At 41.4% G+C, this 21,577-nt stretch overlaps 2 protein-coding genes across 8 annotated transcripts in view; one reads left to right on the forward strand and one right to left on the reverse strand.

Annotated features, from left to right (window-relative positions):
* Lyrm4 (LYR motif containing 4) overlaps positions 1-12,902 on the reverse strand; it is a 95,605-nt gene extending 82,703 nt beyond the window's left edge. The window contains exon 1 of the mRNA XM_048427727.3: positions 12,573-12,902. Coding sequence (XP_048283684.1) covers positions 12,573-12,658 — 86 coding nt within the window. The 5' untranslated portion in view covers positions 12,659-12,902. The remainder of the gene's footprint in view (positions 1-12,572) is intronic.
* A 128-nt stretch (positions 12,903-13,030) lies between these two features.
* The window catches only part of Fars2 (phenylalanyl-tRNA synthetase 2, mitochondrial), a 427,446-nt gene continuing 418,899 nt past the window's right edge, over positions 13,031-21,577 (forward strand). For 3 of the 7 annotated variants that reach the window (XM_087896536.1, XM_087896531.1, XM_087896537.1), the window contains exon 1: positions 13,312-13,468. The gene's annotated coding sequence lies outside the window, so the exon portion shown is untranslated. Of the gene's footprint in view, positions 13,171-13,229; positions 13,249-13,311; positions 13,469-21,577 lie in introns of those variants that run through there. The other 4 variants (XM_087896532.1, XM_087896535.1, XM_087896533.1 and 1 more) reach the window with 4 other exon arrangements.

Genomic DNA, 21,577 nt, shown 5'->3' on the forward strand with positions numbered 1-21,577 from the left:
AAGTCATTCCACCTGAGGTTAATAAACCATCCAGTATTTGATAAGTGCCTGGGTAAGCCAAAACAAACTGATACTCATTTGAAAGGCGTTATAAAAACATCTCTGGCAAGGAAAAGCTTTTAAGGTCATCTTCACTCTCAACACCATCAAGGGCTCCTACAAGCAGTTCAAGTGTCGAGCCTGTCCTACAAAGACAAGTGGCTGAGAGCCTTAGCGGGAAAGAGCTGTTGATATAAGCACCACAAGTGAAATAATTGGGTTTAATTGTTTCAAAAGGAAGCAAGACAACTGAAGGGTTGTAGAGTGAGATGGCTAAATTAACACGAGAAAATACACTTTAGGGACCAATGTAAAGTTTCTGAGTTCTGGGGTAGCTATGAATAAAACCTACTGTACTTCTCGGTTCAGAATTCTCTCATTGTTTTCCACTGTCTGGAGATCAGGGTCAAATGGTTTATCAAAGACTCTGGATCATCTTTCATTCCTTCTAGCACCTTCTATATGGACTAATCACCAGTCATGTGGGAAAACATGTTTTTTCCTCAGTTTTCTGCTTGAGGCTAGCTAGCTCTGTGTACATAAAGTATTCTTTTGTCAGAGATTTTTGAGCAAACTGAATTCATTTCTAAAGACCTAAGTCAGTTACAAACAAATATGACAGAGGAGTAATAACCTACACTTGAATAAATATCAAATATTAAGCCAAGCAAAAGGACAAAGTAAACCAACAGTAAAGACCACGGTAAATCAATGAGTAAGAAGCATGAAACAAAACTTTATAGGAGGGTACACAGACACTGAATCTAGAAAGATAGAGCTGTGTGAATGGCCAGCCCTAGGCATCATCCAAGAAATACATACTCAAACAAAGCACTGCTTTTCTGGTCTTCACTTAACATATTTAGCAACAGTCAAGGAACCAGTCACCTTGCCGGTGAGACGATGAACTGATACTGCAGCACAATAATGGGGAATAACTCCTCAAGCTTAGCCCGTGAAACCCACCTTCGCTGACCTATAACTTGCAAGTAGCCTGGAAGAAGTTATATGCATAATGTTTGTTATAGATATATTTGCATTACAAATAGAAAAAATTTACATGTTCAACACTGGAGAAAAGTCACAGGTCTAAATGTGTGAAGTGAAAACTTGCTCCTTTCTATTTTGGCCCTTTAGGCAACCGACTTCCTTCCTTCCTTCCTTCCTTCCTTTTTTTTTTTTTTTTTTTTTTTTTGAGACAGGGTTTCTCTGTGTATCTCTGGCTGCCCTGAAACTCACTCTGTAGACCAAACTGGCCTTGAACTCACAGAGATTGTCTGCCTTTGCCTCCCTGAGGTAATCGACTTTTTATATGCAATCAGTGATCAGTCTCTTACATATCTTCCCAGAAATCTAAGATCCTAGAGACACTACTAACACCGGGACAGCAGTCCCCAGAAATAGGGCTCCAGAGCTCAGGTGAGATACAGGCTGGTAGAGAGTCTAATTTACTGACACCAAGTGTGGGGTAACTGAAGGCCAGAAGAGCTTTCCCAGTGAAAACAGTACATGTCAACGAGAAGCTGGCCTTGGATGGAGCCCTGCAGATGTCCTACCAATACAGAAGAGTAGACATGGGAGAATCCATAGAGAATGGGAGAAAGAGGGCTCAGAAGGCAGGTGGAGAAAGTGAGAAGATGCACGTGAGACATCCATAGAGTGGATGAGATCATCTGTGGGGTTTCCAACAGTGGCATCCATAGGAGCAACGCCATCACAATCTAGTAAATAGTATAGTAAAAGCTCTAACTAACTCTGGAAGCACATTTATGAATAACAATTAGGAGTAGAAAGAAATTTATAACACAATTACGAAAATGTCTTCAACAATAAAAATATATGAAATCTTTGGAACATAGTCAAAACCGTATATGAAAATTAATGACGTAAATATTTTTATTATAAAATACTAACTTCAACAAATTACATACTTCTTTACATTCTAGAAAAACAAAATTGTATAATCCCTATGAGAAAATAGAAAATAATGTATTCAAAATTAGGAAATCAAAAAAAAATCAGGTGAAATTAGCTAAGACAGATAGGTTTTTTTTTAATAATGATATAGTATCTGGCTCATATTATCAGGAAAACAATTACAAGAAAAAAGTGAGGAAGTTGGAGGTTTGAAAAACATGGCTTAAAAAATTATTTCAGAATTAGTGTGAAAACACTTCAGAACTCGCCAAGGGCTGTTAGGAATGGCAGGTACGCTCAGCTGCACGGGTGAAGACAGGTGTACAGTAACACCAGATGCAGCCTCGGCAGCAGATATAACACCAGGACAAAGGAGAGACTCTCTCCACAGCTCAAGAGATAAAGTACGAATATTTCCCCTCCACAGTCACTCAGTTTCCTTTGGGAGATTCAAGTACTAATCTAAACATTCAATAAACAAAGGAGCAAGCTAACAAATCCAACCTCTAAAAAGTTACAGTAGATTAATGAAACAATAAAGTTGTGCAAATAGGAAAAACTATGTACAAACCAAAGTATATTCAGAACAATATGACTCAACAATTTCCGAGAATTGCAGTTATTGAGTAAGGCTCTATGGGGATACTTGAAAATAACATATTATTTAAAAAAAAAAATCAATGGGCTAGCAGAAAGTGAGCAAGCACGCCATCTTTCAGCAGGTGCTCATCTCTGTCCCTAGGGGTACAGTTGAGATGCATTTAGGTCTTGGCATCCTTCACAATGCTTGAAAATACTCAAGTTCTTCAAACTTAAGCTTCTCATTTTCACTTGGGCCTACTATCAGTCACTGATATTTTGTGGCCAATACAAGTTTTCAAAATGTTTAAGTGATACAGTAAAATCTACCCTTGAAAGGAGTTTGCCACACGTCCATCCAGGAATACAGACCAGGTGGAGAGGTGCAGGGCCATGTCTCATTTGTCTCAAGGTTTAGACTTACAGCACTGTGAAAGCTGGAATCCCAGCGGCGAGAGCTGTGGCTAAAATCCATGGTTCCCTTGCAATGTGACCCCAGACTAAGAGAAGAACCTGAGCTGTCCTTGTGAGGGAATAAACAGAACATTCTGGTAATTGATGCTTACATACATGTTTCTTTAGAAATTGGCTGCATTTCTTTTGCAAGTATTTTGGTATAAAAGTTCCATGGCTGGGAATGAGATTTCCTGCCTCTACCTCCATCTCTATGAGAAGGAAGCTTGACATAATACCAGAAAAAGGAACCTTAAGCTTTCATTACATAATAGAACTAAATATTAGGCTACAGAATATAGTCATTTTTTTTTTAATTTTAGCATTATAGTGTGAGCCGGCCAACCTAAGACATGATCTTTAAGATATTTAAATTTTATGGAGAACAAATACCTAAAACAGACTATTCAGTGAATTCTGGAGAAAAACAATGTAATGTGCAATGGAAATCTACCCTGATCAACGAACTTGAAAATTCACTAAAATAGCCTATCAAGTTTAAATGCCTTCCTTTTTGCCCTTTTTATTGCCACTACTCACCAGCAACAGGCACTAACAAGAAATGAGTAAGGAAGGAGAAAAAGGGAGAGTATAAGTGATCTACCCAACTCAGTGTATTATCAATGATAACTTATACAGTGGCAAGATGTAGGAAAACCCCCCCCCCCCATTCGTTCTCTAAGGCCAAATAGCAGAATAATCAAAAGCAAAAGAAACCTCCAAAAATGAAACCAACTAACCAAATTGTAGATCACATAGTAAGCACACCTACTTTCAGGACTACAGAGTAAATAAATACAGGCTCTGGATCTGGAGTGTTTGAAGACTACAGAGTATGCTCAAAGTCTAGGTGAGTGTCCCCAGTGTCCTGACATTGAAAGGGTTGCAGGGGACAAACTGGGTGTCTGTTCTCTCAGCTCCTGAATACTGAGGGTGGGGCTGTGCTCAGTGGCAGGTCACATGCTTAGCATTTATAGGGTCCTGGGTTCACTATTGAGTACCCATCTAATTATCTTTATGGAGATGAAGGGCTCTCAATTTTATATGTAAGGGTTATACAAAGATACACTAACCCCTGGATTTAAACACAAAATCTAGTAGCCACTGGATTGCTTTAATTTTGCCTATCCTCTAGAAAAGGAATCTCTAGAGTCTTATTTATTTCCAAGATCTACCAACTTAAAAATACCATTGGCTGCTAGACAAGATGGTATACACCTATAATCCCTGTACTTGGGAAGCTGAGGCAGGAAAACACAGATCTCAAGACCAGCCTAGCCTATAGCAAGACCTTCTGGGAAATAACCAAACCAAACCAAAACCAATCAAACCATACCAAACCAAATTGACCTCTTCATCTCTTGCAGATGGGTAGGACATACTATCATGTACCACGCATGGAGATTGCTATTTTGACCTAGATACTATACTGACATTTAATTGTTTGTTTGTTTGCCTACTGACAACATAAATAAATACGTGTTTCTTGGAAGTGGCTCAAAATGCTTCATAGATTACATTATTTCCACACACACACAGACACACACACACACACACACACACACACACACACACACACATATATAGGGTTTTTCTGTGTAACCTTGGCTGTACTGGAACTCACTATGTAGATCAAGTTTATCTCAAATTTACAGAGATCCATCTGTCTCTGTCTTCCTGGGATTAAAGGCGTGTCCCACCACCACCAGACTTGTTTCCATAACTTATATATGAATCATCTAGTATATGTTTTAAGTCAAGGTATAATCTCACTTCCTAAAATGTAAAGAAAACCAAGTAAGTATTTGCATTTGAATTTTTTTCATTTGAAACTTTGATTACCGAGCTGGAATGTAGCTCAGCTCATAAAGTGCTAGTTAAGCATGCATGAAGCCCGGGGCTTGACCCCAGCCACATAAACCAGTGGTGGTGTTGCACACCTACAGTGGCAGCACTTGGGAAGTAGAGGCAGAAGAAAAAGGGCATCATCTTTGCTACATAGCAAATTTGATGGCAGCATGGGCTACATGAGACCCTATCTTAAAAACAAAACACAAGACAAAAACAAAAAACACCCCACCTCCAATCCCCAAATTATTATTTCCTCCCACTCATAGCAACAATAACTAAGTAACATTGAATGGCATTTGGTAGTTATCTACCAAAGCACATACAAAAATGTGTATGGTATATCCAAAAAAACCCTGCAGTCTGGAACTCTGATTATTAACATGGACTTAAATCTCCTCATTCTGCTACAGGATTGACATTCTTTATCCAATGGGAAAGGAGCCTCTCTCTTTTCAGAACTCATCATGCTTAAAGGGGCCTGGCCATAGCCAGTTATCACAGTGAGCTCCCAGTTCTGCTCATCTAAGCTGCTCACTTCCTGGAAAGCATCTTAGCATAAGGGTGTTTTGATTTTCAGAGATTGTAAGACTTATCGGAAACTGAAAAACATGCTTTGTTTTGGGAAGAAACATAGAAGAAGCAATGAAGTTATAACGAAGGCAGCACAGCAAAGGACAATGTTAAGGGAAACTAATGCTACTGAAGATGCACTATGCAGGGTAAGTCTATACTGATGCACAGAATCCTTTTCTTATCAGAGGATTTGTGTTTAATGAGATATCGGTGATTTTCCAAACTCCTATACATGAGATACATAGGTTAAGACAACAAGCATATTTTTAAGTATTTAAAAGAAAATTCAAGGGTTTTGTACATAATCCATAGTTTACTCAACCAAGTTGACTTATTTTTCCCCCTTATAAACAAATAATTTAAGTAATTTAATTCAGTATGAGCAGTGAAGTGCATACAGATCTTTGAAGAACAATAAAATATTAGTTTTATGATCGTTTTTATTTGCTATAGATTTTACGAGATAGGAAAGAAATTCAAATTTTGGCCCCAGGGTTAATCCCAGTAGCATAAAATTAATTCATTAGAATTTCAAATTTTATAAGCAAATTCAACATATTTCATATAGATAAACAGAGCAACATCTTGGACATAAGTTATCTATAGTCCTACGCTATTTACTGGAGTTGCCTTGTCTTCAGAATGTATTCATTTAAATATAGCCTACTCAAACTTTCTTGACAAATTTTAGCTCTTTTGGGAAGAATTGTGCTTCTGTTAACCCTTTATGCTTCTTTGTACAGTCAGACTGGGGACAGAGCAAGACATCCTGGTTGCTCCATGGAGGATGCCTAACATAACCAAGAGCTGGTGCAGAGTGACATACAGAAATTGTACAAAACCAGATAAAACCCGACAGCTGACAAAGATCATCACTGTGAAGACACAAAGACACCCAGTAAAAGGAGTATTTAAGAGAGATTTTAAAGAACAAGACCGTACGACTTCATACATAATCAGGAGAAATCAGTGTGATTTCCAGTTTGAGCAGTGAATATCTGGACCATAACAAAGAAAAGAGGGCCAAGCTTTCTGGGAAGGTACAACAGATTCGGTGGGGAGCAGCAGTAGAGTTCAGATCTGCTCAATTTGAGATGCTCATAACACACTCAGAAATGCCCAGGAGGATCTTGGAAAGAAGAGGATGTGGTTCAGGAGACAAAGATTAACTAGCAGGAATCATCAAAACAAACAGGGTGGAAGCCACAGGTGCTAAGGTGATTGTGGGAGAATGTGACAAGGTAGAGATGGAATACGAGGGCCTCCACTGTCAAAGATAAAGAGGCAGGAAAGGAGAGTCATTACAAGGGGTGGCCATAAGCAGGGGGCCCAGCTTGTCTTATAAAGCCAAAAGACGGCATTATACTAACTGAGCCCAAGAGTAAGAGGAGTGTTAAGCCACACTGTGGTGGAATGAGGAGGATGAGAATAGCAAGGTAGAGGCTGCAGAGATCATTCCATGCCAGCATCCCAAAAGCACAGGCCACAAATTGTTTTTAAAAGGCTCTTGGAGAGTAGGGCCATGTTCCAACAAAACTTGGCTTTCTGCTCTAAAGTTCTTTGGATACAGGTCCTCTGCATCCTCACCATCCCCATACAGATAGGACCCAGCACAAGCACAGAGAAGTTCTGGGGAGAAGCTCAGCACGGCACCAGGGAAGAAGTGCACACGGCTCCAGCCAGTCAGGCAGAGGCTGGAGGCTATGGTTCAGAAATGCTCTCCTCCAGGGAGGGAAACAGAGTCACCAGCAGGAACCCTTCAGAACTCCACCTGGTTCTGCCACGGCAGACTTGACCAGTAGTCTGCCACTGAACATGCCCCTCCTCCAGCACATAACTTTTCCAGCTTTGGATTGCCCTTCTAAAGCATACACAATTTATATTTATTCTTTCTCTGATAAGATCTTGTCTCTTATCTGTCCACTTCTTGGTCTCTCATTACAACTATAATGCAGAAATATTTTTCATTAACACTAACTACTCTTACTCCTCTGCTTGTACTTTGAAATATGGCAATGTAACCAAGCTAATTTATTTTCAATTTATAAAAGTGCACCCTTTGTGATAATATTGCCATAGGGTATTCACTCACAATTCTAAGCATTTACTTAGGAACTCTTACACCAGAAGAACAGCTGGGAGCAATATCTATTAAAATATCAACTATGAAATGACAGTTTTTATTATGCTTTACCCTCTCAAAAAGGTGAATGTAGAAAGGGCTGTCTGGGGAGGGAAGATCCAAAGTTGAAATGTCCCCAATAACAGTGTACATGGGCTTGACTCTCCCACAGATGGGCTGTGAGCTTCTAGGTGTGGTTCTATGGTCACTATAGCTCTCAGCTTTGTGAGCAAGACCACGGTAAGGTTAAAAAGTAAAGTTAATTAGGAAATAATAACTGAAGAGTCTAAATTCTGACCTGTACTTTAAAGTCAAGGGGTAGAAAGTACGGTCAGTCCTCCATACCTGCAAGGCTCTGTAGCCAAAGATTCAACCAACCAGTAATAAAACTATATAAATAGAACAAAAACAAAAACTACAATAAAACAAATAAACACCAAAAGCAAAACTGTGCACAGATTGAACATGTACACCTTTTCTTTTTGATCGCTTCAAAAACACAGTGATGCCAATTTCTGCAGAATTTGGTATTCAAGACAGGTCCTATAGGCAGTAACCATGGACACCCAATGAACACTGCACAGGAAGCACTCATTGAAACTAAACATGGCTCCAGAGCAGGGCTTCTCAAATGTGTTCTTATCCACCCAGGATAACACATCATTGTGTCTCTTTCACAGAAAAACACACCTCAAGAGGCAGAGGGAGGCAGGTCTTGCACATGGCAATGACTCAAAGAATAGAGAGCAAGTAAAAAATATTTAAAATATATTTTTCTCTAGGCTGACAAATGAATTTATAGAAGAATTATGAAATTAAAGCACGCTACACTGCAAGGTGTTCTCTTCCCTCTATTCTAAAAGAGGAAAAATAGAGGACAGAGGCAAAAAGCACCATCAGATTGGTCCTGACTTCCTAGGGCCAGGAGAGTGTAGGGTAGCAATTACCTTTCAAGAGCTGTAGATGAACATTAATTACTACAGGAATGCTACTATTTCTAGGCGACTGTGTTGGGAAGCAAGAAGAAGCTCCTGCATTTCAGTTTTCTAATTAATTACAAGAAGGAAGCATATTTTCCCACACATTATCTTGTAGGCTTGTTCTTTTGACCATTGAAAACTGTCCAGGAAACAGATGGCAATGTCTTATTAAAGTCTGTGCTATTATCAGAGTAAGACTGTGGAGGATAAGGACTCATCTTCTCGTACCTGATTTGCCCATCATCTGAGCTGTCTCAGGATTTAGAGTATCCCTCACCTCCACCGACTTTCCCTCTTTTAAGAGGTGCTTTGTTTAAGAACTGCCTTAGTCATGATGCATCTTCATAGCAATAGAATAGCGACTAAGACAGCATCCAAATAATCAGAGTCCGAATACTCTCCCAACTATTTACCAAAGATCTGTGTTCTTCTGTCCTCTCATTTCTTCTCTACACTATTACAATCAACTCCCATTGATGTCTTTACTGCTAGCTCAGATTCTCTCATCTTGCTGCCCAAAGGAATTTACCTAATCCTCAGATCTGGTTGTCACTTGACGACTTGAAACCACAAAAGGGTGGCTTGGCTGTCTGTCACAAAACCCAGGATCCACACTGGAGACAACAAGCCCAGGTATGTGTGACCCTTTCTAGCCTATCAGGTCACCTGTCATCTGAGCTGCAATAGTCTGCTTGTAGCTACCTGAGCTTAGGCTGCTCTGAATGCAGCTGATCTGATACCCATGTCTGGGTGGTCCTCCGGCTAATTCTATACTCTGCACAAGCTTCTTTAACAGCAGGCTGCAAGTTACTGACAGAACTTGGGTTGTCAAATCCAAAGCTCTCACCTTTGCATTTCTAGGGCTTTGATCAATGTTGGGGAAAGAAAGCTGCAAAGGTTTAAAGGTTTTCTGGTTTTCACTAAGTAAAATGAGCTTAAGAATGGGGCCTATTTGGATGTCTTGGTGTCGTAAAAAAAAAAATTGTCTGTGGTGGAGGCTGTGCAAGGAAGGGAATGGGGAAAAGCACTGTGTTCAGAGGTTATAACATAACTAGCATATCTTACAGGGAGAGAAGAAATTCAGAATAGGGGTGATAAGGGATGTGCTAGACCAAGTAGAACTTTCAAAAGTCTGAGGACTAAAGGACATGGTACACTTAATATATGACAAATGGCTGCCTTGTGTAGATGCCTTTAATCCCAGCACTGGGGAAGCCGAGGCCGGTGGGTCTCGGTGAGTTCTAGGCCTGTCAGTTACTCAGTGAGATTCTCTTTAGAGAGGTAGTGGGAGAATGACAAAGAACATAGGATGTGTGAGCGAGGCTTGCTGGTGCTGGGATGGAACCTGGGGAGGCACCCAGGGTCCACGTTATTCAAATGAAACCTAAGTACAGAATATACAAACAAAAATATATCAGTAGTATCATTACTTTAGACACCAAAACTTCAAGGTATTTTATAATATTTTTCACTACTGCTTTTTTTTTCATTTTGTTTTTGAGATGGAGGATCATGTAACCCAAACAGGCCTGGAACTTGCTGTATAAACCAGACAGGATTACAGTTGTGCCCCACCATGTCCTGGCTCCACATTGCTCTGTATTTTGGTTATCTAGCATCAGCTTCGTAACTTTAAGGTTAGCATCTCTAGAGCCTGCTTTTGATTGGCTCATAAAAACCGTATCTCATGAGGTTGCCTGAAAGAAATATGCTAATAAAGACAAAGAACAGAAAATTGCCACATGGAAGTAATCGATGGATACTCTCAGCGATCACCATAATGACAGTGTTGGGCTGGGAGAGGAGGAAGTGGCTAGTCTTGTATTCCACAGAGTACTGTAGAGGCAGACGTATTTGATGCCAAGCCAGCTTTATTTTCATGGGACATGATAATGCTGGCAGGGTTCTCAGGTTTGAGGCGCATGGTATCTGGTGACCACCAGCTTCCTGGGGAAAACACAAGTGGCATGAAGCACAGAGCACTCTCTGAATGCATGTCAGCATACAGTTGCTTGTGCTGAAGCTCAGTTGTACATTTCTTTCAGGCATCGTCTAGGATTTTGTTTACCCCTATGGATTTGGAAAACTTTTGGTGTACCGACTGGCAACTGACTAAATCCCTTCCAGAAGGAAGTAAACGGAACGGTCCTTAAGAGGCCCACTAGGCCAATGACTTAGTTTTGTTGTGAAGAAAACTGAATGCCAGAGGTCGGGGTTATGTATGCTGTGAGGGGCTGCTCCCTGCGTTTTAGACACTCTGTTCCCAGATGTGCCCTCTAGCGTGACTGACCCTCTGCTGAGACTTAGTCTGTGTTTATTCCACCCATGTTTGCTCTGGAGATAGAACATCTTCTAAACTGTGGGGAACACTCCAATATTTACTTCTTATTTCCTGTGTTCCATCAATAGTAATTACTTAGCAGTAGGTATTTACGGAAAATCCACCTGGAGGTTTAGTGTTTATACCCTCTATCCTCTCCAAAGGCAACGTCAAGAGAAACCACATTTCACTTAACCATGTGTGTAGTGGGTATGAGCTCACCAGTACAACCTACGATGTTCTCTAGCTCACAGGACAAGCAAGCTTTCTCAGCAGGCTTCTAAAATACGAATTACGGCTGGAGAGGTTTGGTGCATCTGTCCACAGACTGGGGTTGGGCATGGCCTGCCCACCACAGGCCCTTGCAGCTCAATTCTGAGCAGAGGGCGCCCCTAGATCCAGTTCTGTTTCAGGAGTTAGCTGACACCAGGACACCTAGCCCATAGCCTAGCCTAAGGGTAAAATGTCCATCATGTCGGAAATGACAAAAAGTGAAGAATCGCTTGTGAAATAATCCGAACACTTGGGGAACAAGTGTAAATAAGTAACCCATTAAAGAAAAATGTGCTGCTTTCATCAGATTCTTGTTTTCAGGAGAATGCTTTAAACTCAGAGGACTCAGGTAATTAATAAGAAGACACCACATGTCAGAAAACCACCGAGGGGGCTTCAGAAATGGTGGGTCAAAGTTTCAAAGCAGAAGCTGAGAAGGTGGGGGGCTCTGAGGTCGAGAACTTCCTAACAAGTACTATACAGGACTCATTCACAAGTAGGGGAATGGGCCAGGCATGGAAAAAAATTGGGCTGGCTTAAAAATGTAAATGAGTTTTATTGCATGAAAGTGAGGTACACACATGGCACCTCATTAATATGTGTAATTTTTGTGTGTTTACGTATAACACAAATTTAAGCTATAAATTTCCCTTTTGAAGGACTTATGCTTTTGTCCTCTTGCTGTTATAGGTCCTAGAGTCTAGAACCTGGGGGTAAGATCTCAATCCGGCGAGGCAGGATAAAGTGCCATTTTAGTTTCTGAAGGCTTAGCGACTCCTTTTACCTTGTGACACTCCTTGTATGTGTACCCCTCTCCTTCATCGTCTAATTCAGTGGTTCTCAACCTTCCTAAGGCTGTGCCCTTTTATTACAGTTCCTCAGGTTGCGGAATGATCTCTGTTGCGACTTTATAACTGTAATGTCTGAGTTTTCCAATGGTCTTAAAAGGGTCATTTGACCCAACAGGGGTTCGCGACCCACAGGTTGAGAAACTCCGCTCTAATTAGGCTACATCTGGTATGGTGAATTAAAACACCGGTATAAATGAAAGAGGTGGGGGGGGGGGGTTAGAGCGAGCAAGCACGCAGCTTTGTGGTCACGTGGTCCCGAGCGACCGCTTCCACTCGTATTCTCAAGGCAAGTTTCATGTATGGCACATGCTCGCTTGTCCTAACTTTTCTCACGCCCACCGTTTCGTACCGCAGAAACAAGACACTGACCTAAGGTCCTAAAGCACTAACTTGGGTGTCAGTCAGCTCAGGGAAGACGTCCCAGGACTTGAAGGGCAAGCCCTTGGCTCCTCCCCTGACGGGCTCTGAGGGTCACACCTGGGGTGGACAGTTGCACGTGGGGGGGGGGTCAGGACAGCGGATCCTGTCACTAACGCAAGCTGTGAGCGTCTGTACCGCGACCCCTGAAGACAGACTTGGGCACCCCATTCCCGGCCATCCCCCCGCCGGGTCACCTGTAATTGTAGGCGCTGAAATGCTTGCTCTCTCTCAGCATCGCCCGGTACAGATCTAACACTTGTGCGCGGCTGGAGGCTGCCATGTTGGAAACAAACAAAAAACTTAAGACCAAAACCAACAAGTCCTTCTTAGAGGAGGTCCTGACTTTAACCGAAGTCAAATGCCGAACGATGCAAATAGCACGCTGGAAAGCAGAAGCAGCGGCTCGGCCTGGCTCGAGGCCTGGGGAGCGTCCCACGCGCGCGGGGAGGCGGCGCAGGCAGGGCGGCGGGCAGCTAAGGGGAGGCGCCCGCGTCCGGGAGGCTCCGCGCTCCTCACAGGCGGCTGCGGCGGCAGGAGGCCAGGCCGCCCAGCCCCGGGCACACTCCTAGGGAGGACGATCACGGGCTCGATCTCAGCAGCTCGCAGCCGCCACAGCCTGCACCCTACCACACCGTCTGGGGGCGTGGCCGAGACCCCGGCATCTTAGGACACCACGCCCCCTACACCTGCCCAGGCCTGGTTGCTCGGGTTACGGAGCGCGCGCCCCTGCCCCGCCCGTATCCAGTGAGGCTGTCTTCAGCGTCGCCTGATCCGCTGTGCGAGACTGCGAGGGTGAGTTCGCTCTCCCTGGGCCTGGTCCACAGCCTGAGGTCATAGGTGGCATCTTGGCTGGCGTACACAGCTCCGGAGGTGCGGAGTGGAATAGCTAGCGACTTCATGGGGCACCGGCTTCTCTCTGGCCGAGGGGCGCAGGGACCTCGGGCCCGGGCCTCTTCCCGTCAATATGGCGGCGCCCAGCGCGCTCGGTGGCTGCTCCGTGAGAGGTTAAGCTCAGTGTCTGCAGAGCAAGTGTGTGGTCGCGCTGCTGACTTCGAAACGCCCGCGGTCTGCGTTTCCCGGCGAACGCTGGGTGAGTGCAGCTCTTGCTGCCGCGCAGAGGTGTCAGGTGGCCGATGGTTGTCACTTGTCGTTTGGCTGTAACTTTCTCCCGTTTCCGGGATAGTCATCGAGGGTCTGGATTTTTTCTTCTTACTGTTTACCTTTTGTTTTTGGAGACGTGGGCTCATTTTGTAGCCCTGACTGTCCTCGAGCACTTAGTCGAAGCCTTCCGAGTAGTGCTGGAATTACAGGCGTGGGACACCATGCGATTCTTGTCTTTCTGCTTATAAATGCACACTTCTGTAGCGTGCAAAACCCAGAAACGCTGAAAGTCAGTTCTTTGGATGTCATGATTAATTAGGGAACCCTTAGGACTTAGGGATTTCCGAAGTATCATTTCAGACCCAAGGCAAAAAGTTTTCTCTTGAGGGTCCTCCCCGCCCCAACCCTCAGAATTCAGCTTTTACGGACCATCTTGTTAAAGCACTAAAGTTTTTGCTCTGGTCCTTGATCTTAAGGTTCTGCGAAGAGAAACCTCTGCTAGTTCTGGTTACTGTGTTTGGAAAGCACTGATGCTAGTTTTCGAATCTGGCTTTCTATAAAGATGTTGCCACGAGCCCATCCTTTCATCTTCCTGGTCCCCAAACACAGCAAAGAATAATTTCAAACGATAAGACTAAGATTAAATTAACACACATTCTCATCTGTTTTGGTGTATCTAGTTTTGAAACGATGTATGCTCTATGCAAAGCAACTTGTGTTTTTAGGACCATTAAGACGGAAAATTCTTTAGTGTGCTTGCAACCTGTTGTGCTTGAATCTAAATAAAAAACTTACTAGTTATGATATAGTTGCAATTACAAGTATTGGTGATATAGTGCTTTTATAAAAATACTTTTAAGCTCCCTGTTTGATTCTTCCCCCATCAAAGTAGGCTTTTAAAATTTAATTTAAATTTTTAATAAACATACTTGCCTCAGTTTGCTCCCTTGCTGTTTATTCAGGTCTTTGCCTCAAGTTTAATGAGGTCCATTAATACGTTGAGTTTTTCTTATGTAATTTCTTAAATGACTAACGACCATAAGGTAGGTTTTCACGTTGTTACAGAGTAAGAGCAGAGTTGTGTTCTCTTGAGGTAATAAACTGTTGATTGCTGCTGATATAAAAACAGGGTGCTAGGAAAAACTATACATTGCAAGTTACAGATATACAGAATTACCAGAATAAAAAGGTAAAATATTTAAATTGTTTTGACTTGTCAAAAAAGAGTGGGGAATACATTTTGGCTGTATTTTACTTTCATCTTAAAAGTCAAATTAGAAGAATTACTGTGTACAGCTTATGCCTTATTACAAGGGAATTAGTTAACTAATGTGCACAAAAATAGGAACTCCTAAATGTCTTATCTTTGTTATGATCAAATACAGCTTACAGAATTTGCAGAGTTAAGATAGTTTGTTTTGTAGTTCTGCCAGTTCAAGGAGTGGTTGTGAATAGGAAATTGATAGCTTCTTAGTGTTAAGTCAAATTTTTCAGAGACTGTGGAATTGTCTTGGGTATCACCTTTGGACAAAATAGACTCATCTAAAATAGAGTTTGATCACAGTTATTAAACATTATTCAAGAGGTCGTATAACCAATTAAATAACTTGCAACAAAGTTGCAAGCTATTGACTAGTTGACTTTGTTGCTTCCAATGGCATTTCAATGCTGTTTCCATTTCTGTAAATGCTTTCACACTGCTGGAGTTCTAGAACCTACTTTGGTTTAGGAGCTGTCTGATTCTCATGGCATTTTCTTTTTCTTTGTTCAAATAAACTACTTTAATTATTGCTGTACCATAATTAACATTTGTTAATGCTATTCCAAGTCTTTATAAATATGCTTTATTTTGTGAATTCTCATTTTGCTGGTTATCATTGTTTTGAAGGACTAACTAAAAATAAAAAACAATTTCCCAAACTAAATATTTGTTTTTGCTTCTCTTCACTTCAGAAGCGACCTTTTAAATGCAGTGACTTTACTGAGATGCTTGGTGTATTGGCCCAGAGTCTGAGACTGGACCTTGCTCATGTGTTCTTTCATTCTGTTTTACAACATTGTTTTGTTAGGTAATATCTATAAAAAATTGGGTACCTATCTACTTTCATTAGCCCTCAAAATATAAACATTTCCTTTAATACCTAGTTATGAATACCATAATTCTTGTTAGTAAATATTCTTGCCAGTAAATAATCCATGATGACTGTTTCTTACTTTAAGCTATTCCTCTTGATGAAGTGCCTGTGCAGGTTTTAAAGGGAAACCTTTCTTTCCCTTTAAGGTCCCAGTGTAAGAAGTCCTGGGTTCAGGGACATCTGGTGGTCTTATCTAATCTTATCTAATGGTTGAACTGTTAGGTTCTTCCCTTAGAAGTTGGCTCTTCCAGGGTGGTGTCAGCTTATGGATTCCTCACCCCCTCCACACACACCAAACCTGTGCTACCTGCCATGGTAGCTGTGTGGCTTGGGTCCCATGTGTGGCTAGGCTGCCCTGGGCTCCACATCTTAGGGCTGGAGATTTATGGTTTGAATGCATTTGTATGTAATTGTGATATGGATTAGAAAGCACAAAGGGTTGCCAAGGAAGTGCTGGCTATGTGATGCTGTGTCATGTCCATCCTTGATGCCTATACTACAGCTGGACACGGGATATTGTTAGGGTGGGGAAACTCTGAACCCTGAGAATTAGGGCCTTCAAGGTGGTGCTAATGTTTGGGTATCTGGGGAGGATTCAGATTTCGTCTGAGCCTGAGGGCAGAGGATATGGATGTGTGGGTATGGCGGTTTCTTCTTAGAGGAGGTAAATGCCAAACCTGTAGTAAGAGGCTAGAGTGCATATAACTATATAATTATAGCTTAGGAAACTGTTGGGGAATTCTTTTTTTTTTTTTTCCAGAGCTGAGGGTAAGGGGATCCAGTGGGAAGACACTAGAAGAACTGAACCTTCATGTGATCTCAGCCCAATTATTCCATGAGCTGAGGAGGGACAGCTTTTACCTCTAAGGAAAGGAAATCTGAGTGATCAGATGGTTGGGGCATGATAGATCTCAACTACGACAGGCAGAACTATCTATTTCTTGTCTCCCAGGCATTTTAAAACAAATGCCTTTCCCTGAGCACCCATAGCCTTAAGTCTTTTGCAGATTCCATTTGCATGAACTTCTGAGTGCCCTGGGAGCTGAATATGATGATGGCTTTACTTTATAGAGCTGGTTTTGAGGAGCTACTTCTAGTTTTGTCTGAATGTGGTTTCCATTGTTGTGATAACAAAGACTAATACAAACAATAGCTTGGGAGTAAAGGATCTATATTCAGTTCATAGTTTATAGACGCAAGATTGAAGGCAGGAACTGTTGCAGAGACCATGGGAAGTGCTACTTCCTACTGCTCCTCTTGGCTTGCACAGCCTACTTTCTTATACATGCCTGGACATGCTACTAAGGGAGACATCAATCAGAGTGAGCTGTGCCCTTCCACACCAATGGAATCAAGAAAATGCTAGACAGACTTGTCTACAGACCAGTTTTATGGAGGCATTTTTCTCAAGACTCCCTCTTCTCAGTGGCTCTAGCTTCTGTTAAGCTGACCAAAAAACCCAACCAGGACAAGTCCCTCCTTTGTGTTTGTATTGTGAATTCTGAGTAATGAACTCAGGGCCTTGTGTAGCACCCTTTAAAATACGTAGATTGAGTTTTTTCCTTAGCTTTTTCTTTTGTGTTTTCTTTCATATTTATTTATTTGTACTATACAAATAAATATACACACATAGTTATATCTACTTGTATTTTATATCCTTTGTTTTGAGACCAGGTGTCTCAAGTTTCCTAGGCTGTCTTGGAAATAACTCTGTAGCTCAGGAAGCTCTTGGATGTATGAGTATCTTGTCTCAGCCTCCAAATTGACTGAGATTACAGGCCTTCACCACCAAGTTGAGAAGTCCTGACTTTTCAAAGCCCCAGGTAAACAGTTTTTGATTTGTCATTTATAAGCCTGTCTGGGGGCCACTAGACCTAGCCAAGCTAAGTTTTGATACTCTTCTGCTCTGAACCTTGCTGAGAAGTGTTCTTAAGTACTCAATTGTAGTGTTTCCTCATTATCTTTCTCTGTGCCCTTGAGAACTGTTTGAGCTGAAAATGTTTGTTACAGGGTCAGTCTATGGTATATTCTTTAGATATATATGAATTTTTTTATTGCACTATCGACAGTCATTTTTATGATCCTGTCTCCCTCCAAAACACTGAAGGACTTTCAAGATGTAGTCCGAACTCCAAGCACAGCCTGCAAGATCCTGATGTTCCTGGCTGATTTTCCAGCCTATTCCAGCCATTATTACTTTAATATGTTGTTGACAGAGTTTTCTGTCCTGCCTAGTCCTGTAGCTGTTCAGTTCCAAAGAAACACACAGAGGCCTACATTAATTATAAACTGGTTGGCCTATTAGCTCAGGCTTATTATTAACTAACATCTTAAATTAGCTCATAATTCTTGTCTGTGTTAGCCATGTGGCGTGGTACCTTTATCAGTGAGGCATTTTCATCTTGTTTCCTCTGTATCTGGGTGACGATTGCAGACTGAGCCTTTCCTCTTCCCAGAATTCTCCTATTCTGGTTGCTCTGCCTATACTTCTGCCTGGCTACTGACCAGTCATCATTTTATTAAACCAATAAAAGTGACAAATCTTTCCAGGATACAAGACCATTGTCCAACAGCAATATACGATTTTCTAGGTTTTTGTTTTTGTTTTGTTTTTGTTTTTTTGTTTATTTTTTAACTTCTCTCTTCTGCCCTGTACCTGTGCTAGGACTAATCCAGCTACCTGGCAAGCTCCTCCTCCTTATCTCAGTTAAGAGATACTACATGAACCTACCTTCTTTAATTGAAAAATAAGTTGACTGGTTTGTGTGACATTGCCCAAGAGCTAATTTTGTTCTTTTTCCTAACAAGTCTTTTCCAATGTCTGCTTAGTCCTTAGGTTTGCAACCTATCTTTGTTTTTACCACTAACAATTCTTGGGTGCTTGTTTCTAGAACTTGAGAAGAGGAACTGAGCTTCTGCAGAAGTGGTGCCCATCTGTTTATTCTTTTCTTCCATTGTCTTTATCAGCATGGATGCTCATCCATCCCTGAGGCAATACATTCTCAGGGACAGGGTTATGATTATTTAGTTTGAGTCACCTGCTTAAGTTTTAGAGGCAAGCGCCTCTCAGTGGGTACGTGTGAAAGTTGGGGATTAGTATGTTGATGTAGGCTGCACACATTGAAATTCATGCAACAAAGCCAAGCTGGGGGGGGTGTTATTTATTGTAAAAAGCAACAAAATGTGCTAGAGATGTCTTGCCAGAGTTGCATGCTTCTTTATGTGGTTATTCAGTTAGTGTTGTTCTTGGCTGCTAGGCTGAAGAGGATGGATGGAGACTGTCTCTGATTACCATCATTTCCCCAACACTTTGCTTTTAGCTTTGCACATAGTATTTGATCAGTGAACATCAGTGGTTGAATGAATGAATTGATCTAAACTCTTAAGTGACTCACCTGTGAAAATTATCAGGTGATTTTGTCATACTGTTAGATGGCTATGAATGCATCAGCTGTTTAGTTGATTGTGAATTTGAGAGAATTTGCTGTCCATCCTCTTGACCATTACCTAGCTCCTGAAAATGAATGGTCTTAGGAATCATGGTAATTCAACACCCCCTCAAGTTACCCACTTCATCCAACTTGCCCTCACCTCTTAAACATTCCCCAGTGCTCCTAACAGTACCACTAGCTGGGAACCAGCTGTCTCAACATATGAGCCAGTGGGGAGCATTTTACACCCCAACTGCAACAGTGCCAAACTAAAATTGAGTGTTCTTTCTTCAGCTTTGCTAAGCTTTATTTTAGAGTTTGCTGCTACATATTTTGAGGTTGTCTTTGCTACTTAGGGAATTTTAGAATATTTTCATGCATTTGTTGTTTTACAGAAATCTGTTATGTATACACTTAGACTAAACTTTTCACCTAACAATGTTTGTATACAAAAGTCTTTTTCTAGAAAAATCATTTGTCTCCCATGGTTTTCACTTGATTCAGGATCACTTAGATTAAATGTCATGTCTTGAGTTAACTGCACCCTGGTTGTCATTTAAATCACACCCTTGTGGTTTCAGTACTTCTTCTAACACTTCATTCTCCCCCTTAACTCTACAGTCTAAAGTGATTGTATAGTGATAGGTTACTGGTGTTACAGCGACATGCTGAAGAATAATTATATTTATTGTTAATAAGTAGGAATCTTTGCAGTGCTGAATTTTTGTGCCTTGGGTGCTTGGAGCATATTAAAAGGGGTGGGTGACTTTGCCCGGAACATAGATGACTTTATTTGGTACATAGAATTTTATGGGCAGATGAAAGTTGTATAGATGTTTTAAATTAATGCATGGGCCAGAATATTAATTTTAAAGATATTTGAGAATCAGTAATATGGTTGACGCCAGTCCAAGGCTGAGCAGACAGTTACTGGATAGAAATCCAGGCATATCCATTGTTGCATAAGGTTTTGTTTCTCAGTGTCTTGTGATAGATAGTTCCAGTAGGTGACTGTGTTGGACACACTGTTAGACCTGCTTCTGGAATCATATATGCTTTTGAAAGAACAGTCTCATGAGTTGTTGATACTGTAGCTGACTCACAGTGGAGATACTAAAGATACATTCTTTAGTTTCAGCATGCTATGATCTTAGCTAGGTATTGGTTTTACTGTATCTAGGGAGAGTTGTGTGTTTTTGTAAATGTCATAGTAAGGAAGAAAACTGGGTTAGAATTTTTTATTTCACAGCTGTATATACTTTTTGTTTTTCTTTAGATGATTCACTTAGCATTTGGGTGCTGACATTATTCATTTCCTAACTTAAGACACTTAATCCATGAAAGTGAGTGCTTTAATAATTACGTTGGGACAATGGCATGTCCCTCAACTGTCTTAGAGACCAGACTTGGTTACACAGTTAGATACTGGAATGGTTATAGACTATTACTCTGTAAGCCTGTTTGAAGGCCTTTGAAATCATGGCTCCACTCCCATAAGGCAATATCATAATTTATTTTGTTTGTAGAGAGAGAAAAATTTCAAGAACTAAGAATTGGTGTCTAAATTGACTTGTCTTTAATTCTCCAGAGAATGGCTGCGTCTTTGCCATTGCCATGCTCTGCCTAGACCTGAACGTTCCTATCCCAGGCCTTTCAAAGTATGGTTATTTGATGACTTGTAATAGTTTGGACTTCCAGATTGCTATGTTCTGTGGTTAGTGGGAGGCTGGTTCGGTAAAAAGGATTCTTTGTTTTAGGGCTGTATTTCTTTGTACATGATTATTTGGCTGTACATTTCTTTGTACATGATTATTTGGCTGTACTGAGATATTGGAGTTGGGTGTTCTATTTCCATATTTTCATTTAGTACAGGAATTGTGTCTGTGTAGCTATATCTAATCACAGTCTCATTGTTGGGGATTCTGTGAGACAGATTCTGAATTGTTACTGTGCTAGAGTGAAGGAAAATGACCCCATAGGCCCAGGAAGTGATATTATTGGGAGGCGTGACCTTTTTGGAATAGGTGTGGCTTTTTTGGAGAAGGTGTGTCCTGGGGGCAGCTTTGAGATTTCAGAAGTTCAAGGCAGTCCTAGTGCATCTCAGTCTTTTCCTGCTGCCTGCCGATCAAGATGTAGAACTGTAGTTCCTCCTCCAGCACCGTGTCTGGCTGCACATAATAGACTAACACGCTGATCTGTAAGCCCGCCCCAGTTAAATGTTTTTCTTTCTAAAAATTGGCATGGTCATGGTGTCTCTTCACAGCATTAGAAATCCTGACTAAGTAACAGAAATATCAGAGTAACCAAGCATTTCTGCAGCCTTGGCAGCTTGATGTCATGATGTTTATATTTTTCAGGGTTTTTCCCTTGAAGCTTTGCAGCCTGGGCTTTGGAAGAGGTCTACTGTTGTCTTTCCTTGGTTACCTCAGGGTGTCCACCTCCGGATCACTCCCCTCCCACACACCAAGGCAACACAATTACATGTCAAGGTTATATAGCCTGCAGCTTCACCTAGAAATTTTCCTGACAGTC

Source organism: Myodes glareolus, chromosome 14 (assembly GCF_982192425.1).
Source record: "Myodes glareolus chromosome 14, mMyoGla1.1, whole genome shotgun sequence".
Lineage (NCBI taxonomy): Eukaryota > Metazoa > Chordata > Mammalia > Rodentia > Cricetidae > Myodes > Myodes glareolus.